General features: G+C 43.6%; 1 protein-coding gene across 1 annotated transcript in view; it reads left to right on the forward strand.

The window, feature by feature from the left end:
* LOC113407339 (hemicentin-1-like) overlaps window positions 1-19,901 on the forward strand; it is a 344,382-nt gene that overhangs the window by 176,976 nt on the left and 147,505 nt on the right. Inside the window, exons 21-30 of the mRNA XM_026655742.1 lie at window positions 921-1,080; window positions 1,677-1,851; window positions 5,047-5,174; window positions 8,710-8,982; window positions 10,223-10,318; window positions 10,807-11,001; window positions 13,269-13,399; window positions 14,323-14,470; window positions 15,129-15,255; window positions 16,504-16,658. Coding sequence (XP_026511527.1) covers window positions 921-1,080; window positions 1,677-1,851; window positions 5,047-5,174; window positions 8,710-8,982; window positions 10,223-10,318; window positions 10,807-11,001; window positions 13,269-13,399; window positions 14,323-14,470; window positions 15,129-15,255; window positions 16,504-16,658 — 1,588 coding nt within the window. The remainder of the gene's footprint in view (window positions 1-920; window positions 1,081-1,676; window positions 1,852-5,046; window positions 5,175-8,709; window positions 8,983-10,222; window positions 10,319-10,806; window positions 11,002-13,268; window positions 13,400-14,322; window positions 14,471-15,128; window positions 15,256-16,503; window positions 16,659-19,901) is intronic.

Consider the following 19,901-nt stretch of genomic DNA (forward strand, 5'->3'; position numbering starts at 1 on the left):
AGCAGTGGTGGATTGGACTAGATCGGGGTGGGCAATCTACAGCCCGCGGGCCGAATCCGGCCCATCAGGGCTTTCAATCTGGCCTGCAGAATTGCCAGCCCCATGGCGCAGCGGGGCTAAGGCAGGCTCCCTGTCTGCTCTGACCCCACGCCGCTCCCGGAAGCAGCCGGCACCATGTCCCTGCGGCCCCTGGGGGAGGAGTGGGTGGGTGGGCAGAGGGGTACGTGCGCTGCCCTCGCTTGCAGGAACCACCCACCACAGCTCCCATTGGCCAAGAACAGGGAACGGCAGCCAACGGGAGCTTCGGGGGTGGTACCCACAGGCGAGGGCAGCGTGTGGCAGAGCTGCCTGCCCCACCCCAATTCCCAGGAGCCACTGCCGGACATGCTGCCCACTTCCGGGAGCGGCGCGGGGCCAGGGCAGACAGGGAGCCTGCCTTAGCCCTGTTGTGCGTCGCTGCCACCCCAGAGCCTCTCAAGGTAAGCAGTGCCAGGCCAGAGTCTGCACCCCGCACTCCTCCTGCACCCCACACCCTAACCCCCTGCCCTGAGCCCCCTCCTGCACCCCCACCCTGAGCCCCCTCCTGCACCCCAATCCCTTGCCTTGAGCCCCTTCCTGCACACCGCATCCCCTCCCACAGCCCAACCCCCTGCCCCAGCCCTACATTCATGGCCCTGCATACAATTTTCCCACCCAGATGTGGTCCTCGGGCCAAAAAGTTTGCCCATCCCTGGACTAGATGAACTGTTCTGAGCTACTTTTAGCCCTAACAAGTTTGATACTTCTCATAATTTAAATGTTTCTGTTAGGCTTCATTTTATCTTTGGAAGCTTTGATTTCTATTTGATCAAGCACTTGTACATTGCTATTTTTTCTGAGAAAATTCATAGGGTTTTTATTATTATTTTTATTTTGCACAGAAAGGAGAGCTGATTCCTCCCAGGAATATGAAATTTTCTGCTGGGTCTGATGGAAGTTTGTATGTAGTTTCACCAGGAGGAGAGGAGACTGGGGAGTATATGTGCACAGCAACAAATGCGGCTGGTTATGCAACACGGAAAGTCCAACTAACTGTTTATGGTAAGTATAAGTTAAAACCAAACATATTTAGCCTCCAACAAGCTCTGTTTTCAACTGCAAAATGCACTCAGTTGGAAAATCTGAAGTGAAACTCAGGTTTACCAAACTTCCCATTAACCAATATCTAATTGTGGCCCCCAGGGTTGCATGGTAGTGAGATTAAAGGGATTATGCTCCAAGAAGTATGGTTCCTTTAAAGCAGTCTGGTTTGTACAGTTGTCTGGCATTCACTTCTTTGAGCTCTTTGACTGCGGACCTCTGGCCTTATTCTGATTTCATTTATACTGGGGTAAACTGGCAGAAATTCTACAAAAGTTAATGGAATTACACCTTGTGGGAGAGAAGAGTGAAGCCCTTCGAATTCCCCTTTTGATGCTTTCTGACCATCTCTCACTATCATCTGAAACCCTGTTTACCTGAAGGTTTGGACTATGCTCCAGGATAGTAGGATAAATAAATTTGGATTTTTGTATCCTGAATATGATGTAGGATAGTCTAATCTGAAAAAGTTTAATTTACAACACATTATTTTATTTTACACATGTATAAATAGACAACATATTTATTTCACTTTATTAACATGTTTTTTATTTTAGTGAAACCCAGAGTGTCCAGGCCTGGAAACCAGCAAGGAGGTACATATGACAAACCCATAGAGATTTCAGTGACTGCAGGGGAAGATGTCACACTTCCATGCGAGGTGAAGAGTTTGCCACCCCCCATAATTACCTGGGCCAAAGAAATGCAGCTTATCTCTCCATTCTCTCCAAGGTAACAAAATGTGATAGAAACAAAACAAAATGCAGTTTCTTCTAAGCTCTCAGGTTTTTGGAAGTTTTTATTTTTTTGAACTGCCTGCTCCATTCTGATGAGTTAGTAAGGCATTGGAAAATCTGTACTTCTGTGTCAGCTGGATTTGAAATTCTCATTCCCAAACTCAGCACATTATTCACCTTTTTGAACTGATTTTTTTAGGCTTTCCTGTTGTTGGCATTTTATAATTTTTTCCCAGGCTCTCAGATTCTGCTCTTGGTTCCTCCAGTGTAACACCAGAATTAGTTTATTGTGGTCACTGGACTAACTCTGCATTTACACTGGGAGGGGGCGGGGCGGGAGGGTGGTTAGAGAAGTGAGAGCAAAATCCATCTCTTAAATTCTACAGGCCTGTTAAAATCCCACCATGGTCTTTGTTGGCCTCTATATTCTGTACAATACTGTGTTGTTTTGTCTAGCATATTTCTTACAACATGTATCACAAAACACTCATAGATGTAAATAAACCAATTTGAAAGAGAGCTTTTAATCCTCGTGGCTGTCTTTTAAAGCTCTGAACATTACTAAAGCCATATTTCAGTCATGGTACATACCGTACTCCAATATGCATTTATAAGCAAAAACAAGCATTAGAAGTCAGCACAATGTCTCACTCCTCAGGAGGCCAAGTCCAAATAGCCTTCTGTACACAGACACCTCATTATTATGATTTAATATTTATTTTATGGTGGCACCCAGAACTGATCATCTGTGCTTGATCTTAAATCTTTAAAAGTTCCATTTTATTTTATGGTTATATGTTTCATCGCTGAGTTATGGGGAGAATTGTCTGTATTATATGAAATATGAATTCCTAATAGAATATGAATGACTGTTAATGTTTAAAACTGGTTGCAGGCATCTACTTATTGCCATTGTATCTTGGATTCAGAAACTCTCCAGCTGCTTTTAAAAATGTGAAAACATATTAGTTTAGGGCTTATGAAAAGTGTTGAACTGGCTGCCCTGGAGACTGAAGTTCTTTGTCTGCCCATCAGTTACAGCATGGGCAGCAGTGGTACAAGTTTTCCTCATGATGCCCTGTTAAGGTACCTCAGTCCTTATGTGCAGGGACCATCTTTAGGGCTGAGATGGTTTATTCCCCAAGTTAATTCTGGGCCAGATTGTGCCCCCACTCTTGTGGTGTTGTACAAGATTGGGGAGGTCCGAAGGAGGCATTTTCTCCCCCTGTATCCCCAGCTAAGGGGTAGGCAGAGTTTCAGTTCCCCTGAATAGAGGGCCTGCTAACACCATCAGGGCTGCAACCCACCTGAAAAGGGGGCATGGACCTGTCCCCACCACACCAGCCAGAAGAGCTGGCCAGACATAGGGGAGAGCATGCTGTGCCCTTTTAGAACCTCCCAGAGACTACCATGCAGTGAGGTGAAGTCTCAGCCCCCAATATGGGCCAGTGCCTTCGGGTGCGTATACACTGCAGGATTCTTTCAGTGGCATGTAGTATCCATACACACACAGCCCCCCTAGTACGGATATAAATAGTAACATAGATGGTGAGGCATGGAGTAACCCAGTAAAGACATGGCTGAAAGGTGTGAGTATGTACCTGGGGTACATATCCTACATGTTCTTTACTGGCCCAAAGCATGCCTCCTGTCTATGCTGCTGTCTATGCTGTAGTGTCCTGCTACTAGAGCCTTTCCCTTCACAGGAAAAGGCTCCAGCAGCGGGGAAAGGGTCTGGCAGCTCCCCTCTGTTGGAGACTACCCCCTCCAAAGGGAAATGTTTGAACAGCAGGGAAGCTCCCTGCTGCTGGTTCCCTTCTCCACAGCAGGGAAAGGCTGTTAGCTCCCCCCTGCTGGAGCTCTTCCCTGCCACAGGGAAAGGCTCTGGCAGTGGAGAAAGGCTGTGGCAGGGGCGGTGGCTCAGCCTTTCCCTGCAGCCTCCCCTCTGCCACAGCATGTCCTGTTGCTGCAGTGAAAGGGTCTGGCAGTGAGGAGCAGCTGAAGCCTTTCACCACTGCCTCCCCTCTCTGTCAGAGCCTTTCACTGATACATGTAGCTACACACTGCAGTGTCAACAGGGTGTGCTTTTCACTGTGGCATGTAGATGTAGTTGCACCTACGCTGCACACCGTAGACATGGCCTTAATGACAAAGTCTGGCCCTCAGATTTTGCCCTTTCTCCTGAGACTGCACCAGTTAGAAATTCCAGTTGTGCTGGTGGTTTTTGTAATGAGTGCTCTTGTGTATGGGGAGAGAATTTATTTGTAAATTTTTGTATGGTTGCTGTAGCAACTCACACATATTCATTTTTGTTCACATCATCCCTTTGAAGTAAGGAAGTATTACTATCCTCATTCTACTCTGAGGCACAGAGAAATAAAGTTACTTGTTCATGTCACTGAACCAGATGTGCAAAATGGAACCCAGCCTTCCTGACTCTCTGATTAGTGCTTTAATCACAAGACCATCCTTATTCCCTAGGTGAAGTGGACTTCACCAAATGGACTAAACGTGAGCAATCAGTTAATAGCAACTTTCTGTTGCTGCTGATTTGGGCTGACCTTGAGCCTGTGACTTACGTGAAAGGTTACATATCTTATTACCAATCCCATGAATCACACATTCCTCAAAGTTTGTTTCCAGTAGAAAAATAACAGGATTTAAGAAGTCCTGTGAGTATCTGAAACACCTACAGTTTGTCCTGTGGATCCTGCCATGTTTCAGATGATTTGCTTTGTATTCTGAATTTATGGATTCAGTAATGAGTTAGGAAAATTTAGGAATGATAAATCACAATTATAGTTAAATAAAAACCTGCTCAACTGAACTAAATGTCATGCTAAACAGGATTATTTTAGTTCATGGCAGAGCCGTCCCTACCCATACGCAAAGTACGCAGCTGAGTAGGGCACCAGGAAATTGGGGGCAGCTGCGTGCTGCTCCAGCCCCTGCCCCACCCCCATGGCTCCGCCCCTGCTCCGCCCCAACCCCCCTCCCCACTCCACCCCTTCCCCAAAGCCCCCACCCCTGCTCTGCCCCCGCCCCACCTCTTCCCGCGAGGGGGCTGTGTAGGGCCCCAGAATAGCTAGGAACGGCCCTGGTTCATGGTATTTATTAGTAATGTCTAAGTAAAGCTCATTCTTCTCTCAATACATATTTATACAATTATACATGTTTCCTATTTTTCCAGACACACCTTCCTTCCCTCAGGGTCCATGAAGATCACTGAGACGCGAGTTTCAGACAGCGGAATGTATATCTGCGTGGCCACAAATATTGCTGGGAATGTGACTCAGTCAGTAAAGCTAAATGTATATGGTGAGTTATTTAACTACAAGAATAATCCCTTGTGGAGATTATACTAAGGAAGCAACTGGAATTGAAGTGCCTAAACTTTTTCATAGGGTGAACCACCTCTCATAGGCATCTCCCTGTCTCATTTAATATCACATGGACCACACCCTCCTCCCATTTGCTATCACATAACCTACTTCCTTCTCTTCTCTTAATGTGATTTAGAAAGTGGAAATCTGGAGGAAATATAGCACCATATGATCAGTCTGCCCTCCTTGAACTACCAGAGCTTTATGGGCTGAGAACTGCTGTTCTAATGCAAAGTAGCCAGAATGTCCACAAATATTTACAAAACTTTCATTAATATTTACCAATCCAGGGGGCACACAGAATCTACTTGCCTGCCTTTTCTCATGGTGGTATAGTATAGTGGAAAAACTAATGATATTTCAGTTGGGCATCAAAAAATTGCACAGACTCCATTGCAATGTTGAGATACTGGTAAGTATTATAATGGCAAGGGCTGCAGTCTTGTTCATGTGGTATATTGAGAAGTGTGCTGGAATTGCAAGCAATGTGTGTGTGTGTGTGGGGGGGTGTTCCCGGTTCTGCTTGCAGGCTGCAGGACTCTATAGGAAAACATGGAATCACAGTCAGTTTGTAACCATCCATCCTAGAGGAAGATGGGGTGAGTTGCTAAGTTCCCTCTAAGTCGCATGGCCATGCAGCAGCCTATTAAGTGGCGGGGAGAGATGCCTCTCCCCTAGCCCCGGACTTGCCACGGTGCCCCTCCCCCAGCCCCGACCCAGCCCGGCCTGGACAGTACCGGGTTTATAATGGCACCAGGCCCACATTTAGCAGGGGCCCTGTGGCCTGGCCCTCCACTTCACTTGCGCTGCAGCCCAGCAGCTGAAGCGCTGGCTCCTCTCTGGCCCCTCCCCCATGCGCCTCTAGGCCCGCTGGCCCAGGGCTGCTCCTCCTCGCTCGCGCCCCCCCACCCCCCCGGCTCCTGTCAGCTGGCCGGTTGAGGGCTCCTCTCTCTGTCCCCACCCTCCATCAGCAGCTGCCTGCCAGTGATGGGAGTGGTGGGGGTGGAAAGGAGCCCACAGCTGCTGCCACTCCTCTAGCCACCGGTGAGGGACCGTCTGCTGCTTCGGACTCACCCGGGGAGCCCAAAGCGGCAGACCGTCACTGGTGTCCCGGACTGCAGACGGACCTGCTGTGACCTGGGGAGAGATGTCCTGACCCCAGCCCAGACCTGCCATGGACGGGGAAGAGGCGCCCCAACCCAGCGCTGGCCCGGACCTGCCACGGACGGGGAAGAGGTGCCTATTCCATAGCCCCAGCCTCGGAACTGCTGCGGCGGGGAGAGGCGCCTCTCCCAGCCAGACCAGGTGCTGCTGTGGGGAGAGAGAGCTGGGAGGAGTCCTCTCACTCCACCGTAGCCCCGGGGCAGCCTGCACCTCAAAACCCTCATCCCCAGCTCGCATCCCCAGCTGGAGCCCTCACCCCCCGCACCCTAACTCCCTGCCCCAGCTCCCTCCTGCACCCCAAACCCCTCATCCCCTCCTGCGCCCCAACCCTCTGCCTCAGCCTGGAGCCCCTCATCTTCAGCCCCACCCCAGAGTCCTCACCCCCCTGCACTCCAACCCTCTGCCCCACCCCTTAGCCACCTCCCATACTCCGAACCCCTCAGCCCCACCCCTGCCACATGAATTTTGTTATGTGCACCAAAATGGAGGTGATATGTGACTCCATATTGGTGCGCAACAAAATTCATTCCGCACATGTGTAGGAAAAATTAGAGGGAACATTGGTGAGTTGTGCCTCTCTGTTTTAGAGAGCAGCCTGCTTTGTCTTTCTCTGGTTTGGGGTTCATGTGTGCTACTGTTCTGAATTCAAAGAAATAAAGTAGTAGCATGAGTATATACATTATTTTATCTAAGTTCTCTCTTTTTATCTAACTTCTCTGCCATGAATATAACAGTTAATTGTTTCAGAGATTCCTTATATGTAGGGCTGCAGTTTGTCATGGTGGTGAAAAAGTCATGGATACCATGGCTTCTCTGTCCACAGCTTCCATGTAGGAAGGCTCTAGGTGGGTTGCTCACTGGCCAATGTGGAGGGCAGGCCCAGGGAAGAGGTGGGGTCGGAGAGTGAACCTGCCTCACACTCATCCCGCAGCCTCAACCCATGTCGTGATAGGGCCGTGACTGGGCCAAACTTGAGTGAACGGTATTTCAGCAGAGAGGCAGCAGGCGCTGTGACCCAGTGTGCCAAGGCACAATGCCTGGAGTGGGGAACCAGGCCTGGGACCCAGGAGCCATGGCTGCCCATGCCCTAGATGAGCATGGGGCTGGCTTGCTCTCAACACCTAGCCCTGCTGGGCACAGGAGCTGCTGCTGCCCAGGGTGAGTGCAGGGTGGACTCACTCTCAATCCCAGGCCCAGCTCCATGGGACACAGGAGGAGTTGCCACTTGCCTGTCCTGTAGGTGTGTGTGAGGCAGGCTCCCTCTCAATCCCCGAGCCGAGCCCAGCCCCACGGATCACAGGACTTACCACTGCCTGTGCCCAGGATGAATGCAGGGTGGGGTCTCTCTCGAAGCCACTCTCTTCCCCAGGGCCTCTCCTCCTCACCAGGCTGGAATTAGGGTTGTAGTACTGGAGCAGAAGGTGATGCTGGAGATGCTGTGATTTTGAAGAGATATAGTTGAATTTTATTTATCGGGGGCCTTTTTTATCAAGTATCCAGGAACAGTCACTAAACCCATGACTATTACTACATTTAGTGTGGCTGCTCTGTTATTTTTGATTAAAAATTTCCATGACAAATCTGCATCCTTCCTTGAGTCTTTTTATCTTTAGTGATTCCTATAAAGAAAAGCATTGGGGCAAGGCCGTTATAATGTTGATTTACCATGCTTTTATTCTTTGCGATCAGCAAAAATCTATTCCAGCCACATTTTATCTTCTTGTCTGCATTTAGCCTAGAAACATAGAATCTCAGGGTTGGAAGGGACCTCAGAAGGTCGTCTAGTCCAACCCCCTGCTCAAAGCAGGATCAATCCCCAGACAGATTTTTACCCCAGTTCCTCAAGGGTTGAACTCACAACCCTGGGTTTAGTAGGCCAATGCTCAAACCACTGAGCTATCCCTCCCCCCATACATAGTTGGGATTAAGAGGAAGGAAGTTAGAATGTTAAAGAGCAAATGTAATTGACTTTATCTTAAAACTTTTGAATTGTTTTGTACTATGGGCAGCCAGTACCCAGGAGTTCTTTAAAATGTGCTTGGAAGAATGAGGGTACAATACTTCTTTGGAAATAATGTTTTAGGATTTTAAATGTTGAGTCTCCAAATGACTTAAGCAATGGCGTACTGTAAATCTTGTCTTCAGGAACATTCAGTTCTGATTGCTTGATGTTACTTAGGGACATTAAATTGCATTGGGCAAGGGAAAGGTATTTTCTAAAAGGATAACACTGACCATATTTCCTCCATGAATAGTCTGCCAGATCTTCTTTTTCTCATTACCATTGATTTATTTGTCTTGCCTAGTTCCTCCAAAGATACAACGTGGGCCTCGAGTTATGAAAGTACAAGTTGGTCACAGAGTTGATATACCGTGCAATGCTCAAGGGATCCCTCCCCCAACAGTCACCTGGTTCAAAGGCAGAAATACCATGCTAATAGATGGAGGACAGTATATCAGCAATCCGGATGGAACACTGAGCATCAGCAAAGTCCAGCTTTCAGACTCTGGAATCTACAAGTGTGTTGCTAGTAACATAGTTGGCAGTGATGAATTGGAGATAACGATACAAGTTCAAGGTATTTATAACATGGCCTGAGTCTTGGACATACAGCAGTGATTAAGTGTAGCTTTATTTTAATATATGATATACCTTGTGTTGTGGGGGAAGATAAACTGTTGCACTTTCAGAGAGGTAGACTCAGTGTTTCAGAGGATCTTTGATTCCACTGACCTGTAACTGATCCTACTTAGGAAACATATCACTAATGACACTGCTGCCTGACCCAATATCAAAATCTACATACGTTTCAAATGCGGTAATATGATGTGATTGTTTTGAGCAGGGGGAGGCACAAAGAAACATTAGATAGTTTGCAAAAATATGAAACAAAACAAAACTTTTTAATTCTTTTAATTTTGAAAGGGACTTTCTTGTGGTTGGTTGATATTACAAGGAGGATCAAAATCAGCCTTAACTATGGTGCTCCAAAAACACAAACCTCTGTCACTTGAGCTAAAGGAACAGGTCTGTTAGCTGTACATGTAGGAGGATTCTTGTTCCTTTTAAAATGCAAACAGCCAACAGTGGGCAACATATTCACGCAAATATAATGTCTGAGTCTTCCCTCACTTACTTGCTTTATATGGATACAATTCCATTGACTCCAGTGGGGGTACTTCTCATTTTATAGTGGTCTTAAAGCCCATATTCTGAGCATTAACACTGCTTTGGGTTTGGCCCATAATTCCTATTTAAAACAGTGAAACAGGATTGGGTTCAGAACAATCTACAACAAAAAATGTTAATAACTTTGCTTAATTATGAACTATTTTCTTCAGATACACCGAGCACGTGAATTTTCAAGGAGATGGAAGACAGAAAGTCAGAATGGGTATGATGGTGTCTTTGAGCTACAGGAAGACAAAGAAACATTAAGAGAAGAATCAAAATTTCAAAGCAGGATAATTCTTTTAATGATCTGTAGCTCAAAAACAGTTTGTCCAATTTCCATCAAATTTTGCAGAAACATCCTCTGCCTTCAGAGTAAATATAGCAATTGTCAGAGCAAACCAATTTGGACTAGATTCTGAAATCCTAATTCACACAGAGTCATAGTTTACTGTTTAAGTAGTCCCAGTGAAATAAATGGGACTGCTGGAATACTACCATCTACTGAGTGTGTGTAAGGATATGAGAATCAGGCCATTTGAGAATGGGAAGGAAAAAAGAGGTGTAAATTGCCTGTGTACATAGTATGTTTTGACATTTGAGAGGAGGGACTAAGATTATTTACTCTGTTTCTGCTTTTCTTTTAGAACCTCCTACAGTAGATGATCTTGACCCTCCTTACAACACTCCATTTCAAGAAAGAGTTGCAAATCAACGCATTGCATTTCCATGTCCAGCAAAAGGTGTGCAACACTGTAACCATTGTGGCTGATAACTATATTTTTTCTCTTAGGCACTCATAGTTGCAATGCATCTTGGTGTTTTCTGGAAAGGTAAAAATGTATAGTCCTTCTTAAATACAACGTCTCACCAGGATATTAAAATAAAAAAAAACCTTAACAGTAAGAAAAAGGGCCATTGATACTAAGTAATTTAACTAATTAGGTAGTATATTTTTGTAGGACAATGACAGTGCAAGAGTTCTTCGCATTGCCCAATGGTTGGAGTGGCAGGGACTACCTCTAAGCATGAAGGAGAGTTCAGTCCCCAAGCCCTTTTAGCCAGTTGTGCCAGTTCGAACTGCAGTGTGTTTTATGATTTACAGAAGCTGCAGCAAAGATTTTTCTTACTGTACATTTTTATCCCATGCACTGCTCTAAAGTAATATCAATCCTTCTTTTTTCAAATTAAGCAAGAAGTCTCTTGAAGTTCTATAAATTTCTCTCATTAGGCACCCCAAAACCTGTCATCAAATGGTTACGTAATGGCAGGGAGCTGACTGGCAATGAGCCAGGCATTTCAATTTTGGAGGATGGGACACTGCTTATCATTGCTTCAGTTACACCGTACGACAATGGAGAATACATCTGCCTAGCAGTGAATGAAGCAGGAAGCACAGAAAGAAAATACAATCTGAAGGTTCATGGTAAATAACTATAGCTCTTAAGGGTAATTTTCAAAAGGACAGTTTCTCCTTTGTTTTTGTAAATTGCACACACACAATGTGTGCCTGCATTTTTGTAGTTGTGGGAGCAAATCTGAGTATTTGTACCTGTAGCTACCTGATTGATTGTTAGTTCTGTTTACTTATGCTTAATGCAGAACCAACTTCTGTTTACACAAATAACCAAATGATTATTGTAGACAACCATAAATTTACATGACACTTGGTAAACATGTAAAAGACCAGGTGTTTGCCCCCAAAGAGCTTATAGAATAAGTGCTAGATATGCCCCTCTATTATTGCAGGAGAGGGGAGTCATTGCTCGAAGAACTTAGCATAGAATGGAGAAGCAGCTGCTCCATGACATTCTCCCCTCCCCACCCCACAAAGCTCCTACCACACCACCTGGTAGGGGATCTATTACAGCATGTATCAGGAGACAGTGGACCGTCATAGCACCTACTCTGTGTAGTGTACTTCCATCCTAACCTGGTTTATTTCCAATAGGAAATTCCCACAGGAATTAACACAGCCCCAAGCAGTGTTAACTCCCCCTCTGTGTCTTCTACTCTATTTAGCAGGGGGAGGTAGGGCACAGGCATGCGCAGAGAGCCTATGGTTACCTCGCTCCCTCAGTATCATTCTTTCAGAGGAGCACCATAGGCAGCTCTGTTTCTAGTGCAGTTACCATGGGATCCATTAGGATGTTGCCTACTTTCCCTATAGACCATAGGCTCTGTGGGGTTCCAGGCTGCTCCTTGATATTTACAAGGCAGCAATGTGGAGTTCCATCCACACACTCATGAGACATTACACCTTGGTCCAATTCTCCTTTGGGACAGCGATTCTACAAGCAGCTATACCACCTGCATCCTCATAACCTCATCCTCTCTGAATTACCCTCACTGGAATATGTGTGGACATATGGACCATCACTCCAAGAAGAAAGGGAAATGATTTACCTTATTGCAACTGGAAATGTTCAGTATGTATGGTCGCCATCTATATTCCACTACTCATCCTCCTTCCCCTCTGCTTTGGATCATGTCTGATTATTTGGTCTGCACTGCCTCTTAAACCGTTGGCAGAGATTACGAGGAGAGTAAGGGACACTACAGAGCAATAGACATTACTTGGAAGAATTTTCCAGTCTCTGGCATGTGGAGCGCATGCATACCCACAGTGGAATACAGATAGGGACCATAAATCTCAAAGCACTTTGGTTACAAAAGTAAGTAACTTCCCTTTATGCCTATACAGGACAGGAGCAGGCATCATGCCTCCAGCTGCATTTGTAGAGAGAGTGATCACTAGTGGCCATTGCTACACCTCTGGAAAAGGTGTAGCGTATACTTCCTCCAGTGCAGCTCTGCATTCACAAGTCAGTGTACAATGTGAGGGACCAGAATCATGGTGATTCTCCAACCCCCTGGAGGTAGGCCCCTTCTGGGACACTGAGCACTTCCAGTATTGTTAGTGGGACTCCCTCATTCCCGAGAGCATAGAGGAGGAAGGGTTTCCTTACACCCTTTCCCACAGTGCATCTGTGCTGGGTCAACCATGATTATTATTAGCAATGTGTCAAATTAAAATAAAGGATTATACTTAAACCAATAGGAAGAAGGAAACTAAGTGACAAGGGTTCTATTGGAGTTTGTATCCTGTCTAGCAAGTATCAGCCTGATGAAAGTGCCAAAGTAAGATCTTAGTTAGAGAGCCTCTCACCTGGCTAACCTCGACATTCTCTTCTTCTTAAAATAATACTGAGACTTCTTTATAAAAAGGATCCCTTCCTTTTGCAATGAAATCATTTTTTTCCCCAAAGAAAATCTTCATCCCCAGAGAAGGGTCACACTAAATGGAACTGCAATTGGAATGCTGCAATTCATTGAAACGATTTAGGACTTACATTGTATTTAGCTGTATCTGAGTTCACTGTACACAGCTTCCACTGTAATCTACCTTTGATAACTTGTACAGTGAGACAGCTTTTAACCTAACACAGTTTGATATGAGGTATTAACCCCTTTACTCCAACACAGGTTTGATGACACAGACATTAACAGACACTTGACTATAGCATAAAGCTATTACATGTGCATTAATAAATACCAGCTATAAAGAAAAACCTGACATGATGAAAATAATGTGCAGAACTTTAAGACAACATGTTGGTTTTGCTTTTTTACATGTTTATGTCCATGGCGTTTTTGATTAAATAAATCTTTGCTTAACATAATTTATTATAGTTCCTCCTGAAATTCAAGATCAAGAAAAGGTGACAAATGCATCTGTAGTGGTTAATCAGCCTGTGAATCTCTACTGTGAAGTGTCAGGCAACCCCTTTCCCATCATCACATGGTATAAAGATGATGTCCAGGTATGCAATGTTTGTTGATTTCATGGCAAATTAAGTGAAACGACTGTAAATGTACAAAAGCCAATTCCACCAGATTTCACATTAGCTTTCTAAAGCCTTTTTGGTGAGTGCTTGAGAAGAGAGCTCATTTAAATAAAATAAAATATATTTATTTACTTAGGGTATGTCTATACTAGTAGCGCTTTACTGGTATAGGAATATCATTACATTATATTGGAAAAGCTGTGTAGCAGTGTAGTAAAACCACCGTTTACAAGTGAAACAAGCTATACTGGTAAAAGCACAATTTTGCCAATATAACTTGCATCTATTCCAACACAGTTATTTTGGTCAGGGATCATAGCTTCTGCCAGCAGAAATTTGTAGTGTTGACCTGGCCTTAGATTTAAGCAACAATAAAAACATGCATACACAAAGCACTGGGTACCTTTGTAACTAATTAAATATATGGTCACATAACTCACAATGATGACCACTGAATTGTGCACAGGTAATAAATTAACTCACACATTCATTAAATCAAAGCAACAGAAAAGCACCTTTCAAGCCTTCTCCAAAAACTAGCCTCAGCCTCCCCCCAAACCTTATCATCTATATCTTAGATCTCAAAACACTTTACAAAGAAGGACAAGTATTTTAACCCCTGCAACAAAGAGACTAAAAAGGAGATTTGATTATCATACAACTGCAAATTATAATATTGCCATACAGTTATCTGCCCATTATTATATAACTACCTACAGGTTATGCTTGATAACTTACATTGTTCTTTGAAGGTATTATGGTTGTGACAGAGAAGGGACATTAAGTGGATAGATTATTGTTTAAGAAAAACTACTACCTTCTTTTCAAAATCCAGCTGCAGTGTTTGGCTGATGTAACTGGACCACATAATGCTGATCTCTTTGATTTTTTTTTTTAAGGTTGTGGAAAGCAGTACTCTCCAGATTTTGCATAATGGGAAGATACTGAAGCTCCTTAAGGTTGCTGCTGCTGATGGTGGACAGTACTCATGCAAAGCAACTAACATAGCAGGGAGTTCTGAGAAGCTATTTAATGTAGAAGTGCTAGGTTAGTACTGTGCTCTTTAAAGCTGGTAATCTGAAAAAATGGTATTTGGTATTTATAAGTCATTACATTGCAGGGGTTTTTTTGGTCATGTTAAATACAGGATATAGTATCTCTCCACACAATAACATCTTATGTTGTTTGAACTTTGTCATCTTTTTGGTACCATACACAAAAAGCTGCTTTCCATCTCAGACTTCGGATATAAGATATTTTATCTTAATGTCTTGTGCATATTTTACTAATGGAACACAGATGACAGGCTAGAAAGATTTTCTTGTGCCAAATAGTCAGTTCCCCAGCACTTGTGCAGAATTGCTTTCTATGTGAAGGATCATAGGCACAATAGAAAGGTGTTATAGAACAGCAGCTGCAGCCAGCGGCGGCACCAGCGCTCCAAACGAGGGCGGCAGTCAGGCAGCCTTCGGCGGCATGCCTGCCGTGCTTGGGGCGGCAAAAAAGCTAGAGCCGCCCGTGGCTGCAGCATTCACTTTCACAATTAAGGTTGAAGCTTTGCTACTTATACTGATTACATGGTCATCCTGAACTTATGGCCTCCATGATCTAATCTGTTCAGTTAGTGCCATTGTCAGCAAGTCTTCCACATTTAGTCGCCATGTTAGCCATGTTTAGTTCTCATTGTAACATTTCTTTTTCCAAGTTCCACCAAACATAAAAGGTGCTGACACACCAGGGGAAGTTTCAGTCACCCTCAACCAAGAGACCAGTCTGGAGTGTAAAGTCAAAGGCTCTCCTTTTCCTGTCATTCAGTGGTTCAAAGATGGCAAGTAAGTACCCCCTCTTTGTCTGTGGCAAGGACATTATGATAGGTGAGAAAGGAGACAGATGCACTCTACTATCAAGTGCTGCTTATGACTAATCAGTCAGTGGTATGCCATTGTAATCAGTTCAGACTCATACTACTGTTATATGTTGATGTTGTGTGGTTAAGTATATCATCTTGCTGTTTCATAGCGAAATGCCAATTTGTAAGTAACGTGGCACTTGCAGTATATATTTATGGTGGGTAAAACCATACAGCACACAAACCAAGACAAACACACAGCCACTTCTTTGAGGTCATTCCATAGAGATTATTTTAATGTTGTTCAAAGTGCAGTCACTTCTTTGCTAAAATGGCTATTTTTTTTGGTGGTGGTGGATAGTACCCATGAGCAAATTGTTAAACATTTTTCCAGATAGTGCCCTGTATTGCTGTGTATATATAGAGATGAGATTTTATAACTTTAGACTGCATGTCTCAGTTCTTCAGCTCTTCTTTCAGGAAAGCCCATTTAAAAGAGGAGTTTTGGCAGTGCAAATGTTAGCTGAAAAACAAAAATGGTACTATAAATAGGCTGAAAAAATAGCATTAACATGTCACAATGTAGTTCTTTGCCAGCAAAACCAGCTATCCTGATGTGACAATAGCTTGCTATTCTTTGGTGTATAGACTTCAGAGCTTTTATCTACTAAACAGAGACATTTTGTCATTACTAAGGGAGTCATTATGGTTTAATAATTAGAGAAGGGGACTGGGAATCAGGAGATCTTAGTCTATGCCTGGCTCTGCCACTGACATACTGTGTGACCTTGGTCAAAACTTAAGTACACCTCTACCCCGATATAACGCTGTCCTCGGGAGCCAAAAAATCTTACCGCGTTATAGGTGAAACCGCGTTATATCGAACTTGCTTTGATCCGCCGGAGTGCGCAGCCCCGCCCCCCGGAGCACTGCTTTACCGCGTTATATCAGAATTCGTGTTATATCGGGGTAGAGGTGTATTTTGTGCCTTGGTTTCTTCTGTAAAATGGGAATAATAATAATGATAGTTAACTACCATTGGATAGCAATTTTAGCTCTTTGCATGAAAAGTTCTGTTCTAGTGCTAAATATTAATTCGTATTTTATTGCAGTGATTTTTTATTCAAATTTTCTTTATTTCTATTAGAAGGGGTTTAAAAAAAATAATTTTAACACATACTTGTGGGGATAGGGAGAACAGTGCCAGGAAATGAAATAAACTTTTCTCCAGGCCCCTTTTTTTGGGAGATCCTAATATCGACCTTCTGGACAAAGGACAAGTTCTGCGCATAAAGAGTGCTAGAAGACTCGACAAAGGACGCTATCAGTGCAGTGTGACCAATGCTGCTGGCAAACAAGTCAAGGAAGTCAAGCTGATCATCCATGGTAAATTTAAAAAATTCTCTGGGATTAGGCATTCTTCTGTTTTGTCCAATAAAATAGCTTTCTGTTTTGCAGGGAAACAATATGCAGATTAAGGCCCTGATCCTGCAAAGAACTGTGCATATGCTTAATTTTACATTTATCTGTCCTCCCATTGACCTCCAGGGGACTCCCTAGATGTGTGAAGTTAAGCATGTGCATAAAACGTAGCAGGAATGGGGCCTAAGCCAGCTTTAGGTATATTTTCTTGAGTTTTTTAGCTATGGAAAATATTTTGGAGCAGTTTCATAAACCTGTAGTCTCTGAGTTCTTTATAAAAATTAATATCAACTGAAATGTTATCATCTAGTTAGTTTCATTTTGTTGATTTTTGTTTGTTTGTTTGTTAATACAGTGAGGGCCTGACTTTCCTCAATTTATGCCAGTGTAGATCAGAAGTAAAAGATCACTAAAGCCAGTGGAATTACACCAGTGTAAAATTGGTCTGGGAAGAAAATCTGGCAGAGAATGGCTTAGAATATACAGATTCCAAAAGAGTTAGATCTATAGATTTAAAGGATTAGGTCGTCAGTTGTCATAATTTGGTGTAACTCTATTGATTTCATGAAAATATGTTGATTTATGCCAGCTGAGGATCTGGCCCAGAGGAGCTAACTATATTAACATTTAATTATTGTTGATTATTGACTCACTTATATAGCACAATTGCCTGGTGCTTTACAAACAGGGTAAGGCATCTTCCTTGCAACATAGTAAGGACAAGCCGAGCAAAGACAGTTCAAGCTACTCAGTGGGATATGTTTAGGTAAGGGTAGGTATGGGAGTTATTGGTGGCAAGAACAGGGTTAGAAAGATTTCTGGGAGGAATGGATTTGATAGAGGAACTCACGTGCCTGGCAGATAAGAAGAGGGAGGAGAGCCTTCCATTTGGAATGGGCAGCATCAGTGAAGGTCCAGTCAAGCCTGTGAGCTGGGAGGAGTATAGGGGGAAATGAGAGCAGAGAGATAGTTGGGGGGAAGACCATGTTGGCCTGACAAAAAGTGAGTTATAGGAGGTTAAATTTGACATTGTAAAGGTAGGAAGACAGTGATGTGCTGGCAAAAAAATTGAGGATATCACTAGCGACCCTGGGTGGGGTGGTTTCAGTGGAATGGAAAGAAAGCAAGACAGGCTGGAGGGGATTGAGGAGAAAGCTTGAGGAAAAATCTAAGTAATGTGAGCAGATTCATAGTCTTCAAAAACAAAGGGAGGAAATAAATTGGACAGTAGTTAGAGAGCCAAAGGGGATATGCCATTAATGTCAAAGGGTACAACCCTGGGTATATAGACGGATGCTCGGAGAGGGGAATCTGGGCATAATTTCCTATTAGATCTTAGTTTTCTTTGCTCTTTAGTCCTCTTGGTTTTTTTTGTTTTTGTTTGTTTTTTGTTTGTTTTAATGACATTTCCCACATGCTCAGGAGAATTCAAACTCTTGATGTAGCTTCAATAACTTTCATTATTAAAATTTTGGAATTGAAGAGATATATAAAGTGAAATTCATGAGAAGGATTTTCCCCTTGAGACCTATAATACGGAAAAACTGAGAATTTTAACAGCTGGATGACAGCCAGGATTATAAATGATGAGTGACTGCATTTGGTATTTAGTTATTGTCACCTTTATCTTGGTATAGTCCAGTTCTCAAACTGGGGGTTGGGACCTCTCAGGGGGTTGTGAGGTTATTACATGGGGGGTCGCGAGCTGTGGGAGGTATTGCCAATACAGAGAAGGACTGGGATATCATACAGGAAGATCTGGATGACCTTGTAAACTGGAGTAATAGTAATAGGATGAAATTTAATAGTGAAAAGTGCAAGGTCATGAGAAGGACCTTGGAGTATTGGTTGATCACAGGATGACTATGAGCCGCCAATGAGATATGGCTGTGAAAAAAAGCTAATGCGGTCTTGGGATGCATCAGGCGAAGTATTTCCAGTAGAGATAAGGAGGTGTTAGTACTGTTATACAAGGCACTGGTGAGACCTCATCTGGAATACTGTGTGTAGTTCTGGTCTCCCATGTTTAAGAAGGATGATTTCAAACTGGAACAGGTACAGAGAAGGGCTACTAGGATGATCCAAGGAATGGAAAACCTGTCTTAGGAAAGGAGACTCAAAGAGCTTGGCTTGTTTAGCCTAACCAAAAGAAGGCTGAGGGGAGATATGATTGCTCTCTATAAATATATCAGAGGGATAAATATCAGGGAGGGAGACGAATTATTTAAGTTCAGTACCAATGTGGACACAAGAACAAATGAATATAAACTGGCCATCAGGAAGTTTAGACTTGAAATTAGACGAAGGTTTCTAACCATCAGAGGAGTGAAGATCTGGAACAGCCTTCCAAGGGGAGCAGTGGGGGCAAAAGACATATCTGGCTTCAAGACTAAGCTTGATAAGTTTATGGAGGGGATGGTATAATGGGATAGCCTAATTTTGGCAATTAATTGGTGTTCGACTATTAGCGGTAAATATGCCCAATGGCCTGTGATGGGATGTTAGATGGGATCTGAGTTACTACAGAGAATTCTTTCCTGGGTGTCTGGCTGGTGAGTCTTGCCCGCATGCTCAGGGTTTAGCTGATCGCCATATTTGGGGTTGGGAAGGAATTTTCCTCCAGGGCAGATTGGCAGAGGCCCTGGGGGGTTTTCGCCTTTCTCTGCAGCGTGGGGCATGGGTCACTTGCTGGAAGATTCTCTGCACCTTGAAGTCTTTAAACCATGATTTGAGGACTTCAATGGCTCAGACACAGGTTTGATACAGGAGTGGGTGGGTGAGATTCTGTGGCCTGCGCTGTGCAGGAGGTCAGACTAGATGATCATAATGGTCCCTTCTGACCTTAAAGTCTATGATAATTTATAAGTGGGGTTTCACTAAGAGATTTGTTATGTGAAAGGGGTCACCAGTACAAAAGTTTGAGAACTACTGATGTAGTCAGTGTCTGTTAGTGTATTCTTCTGCTCCCAGTATTTAGTATAGCTGTGGGCTAGAAGAGGCAGAGAGAAGCCTTGTTTTGTCTTTGATCATTTCCCAAGACAGCATGTTAAAACTATTCCAACTGTTCTCAATTTCTGTATGTGAAATCACTTGCTGAAACATTTTTATATTTCATTTAAGTAGGTTTTAGCATATTTTATAGCTTTATTTTATATGTAAATTATTTAACCAGGATAAAGCTGTGGCATAATTTGGTAACCTAAAACA

The sequence above is a fragment of the Terrapene carolina genome, unplaced genomic scaffold, assembly GCF_002925995.2.
Source record: "Terrapene carolina triunguis isolate 2854851 unplaced genomic scaffold, T_m_triunguis-2.0 Scaffold211, whole genome shotgun sequence".
Taxonomy (NCBI): Eukaryota; Metazoa; Chordata; order Testudines; family Emydidae; genus Terrapene; species Terrapene triunguis.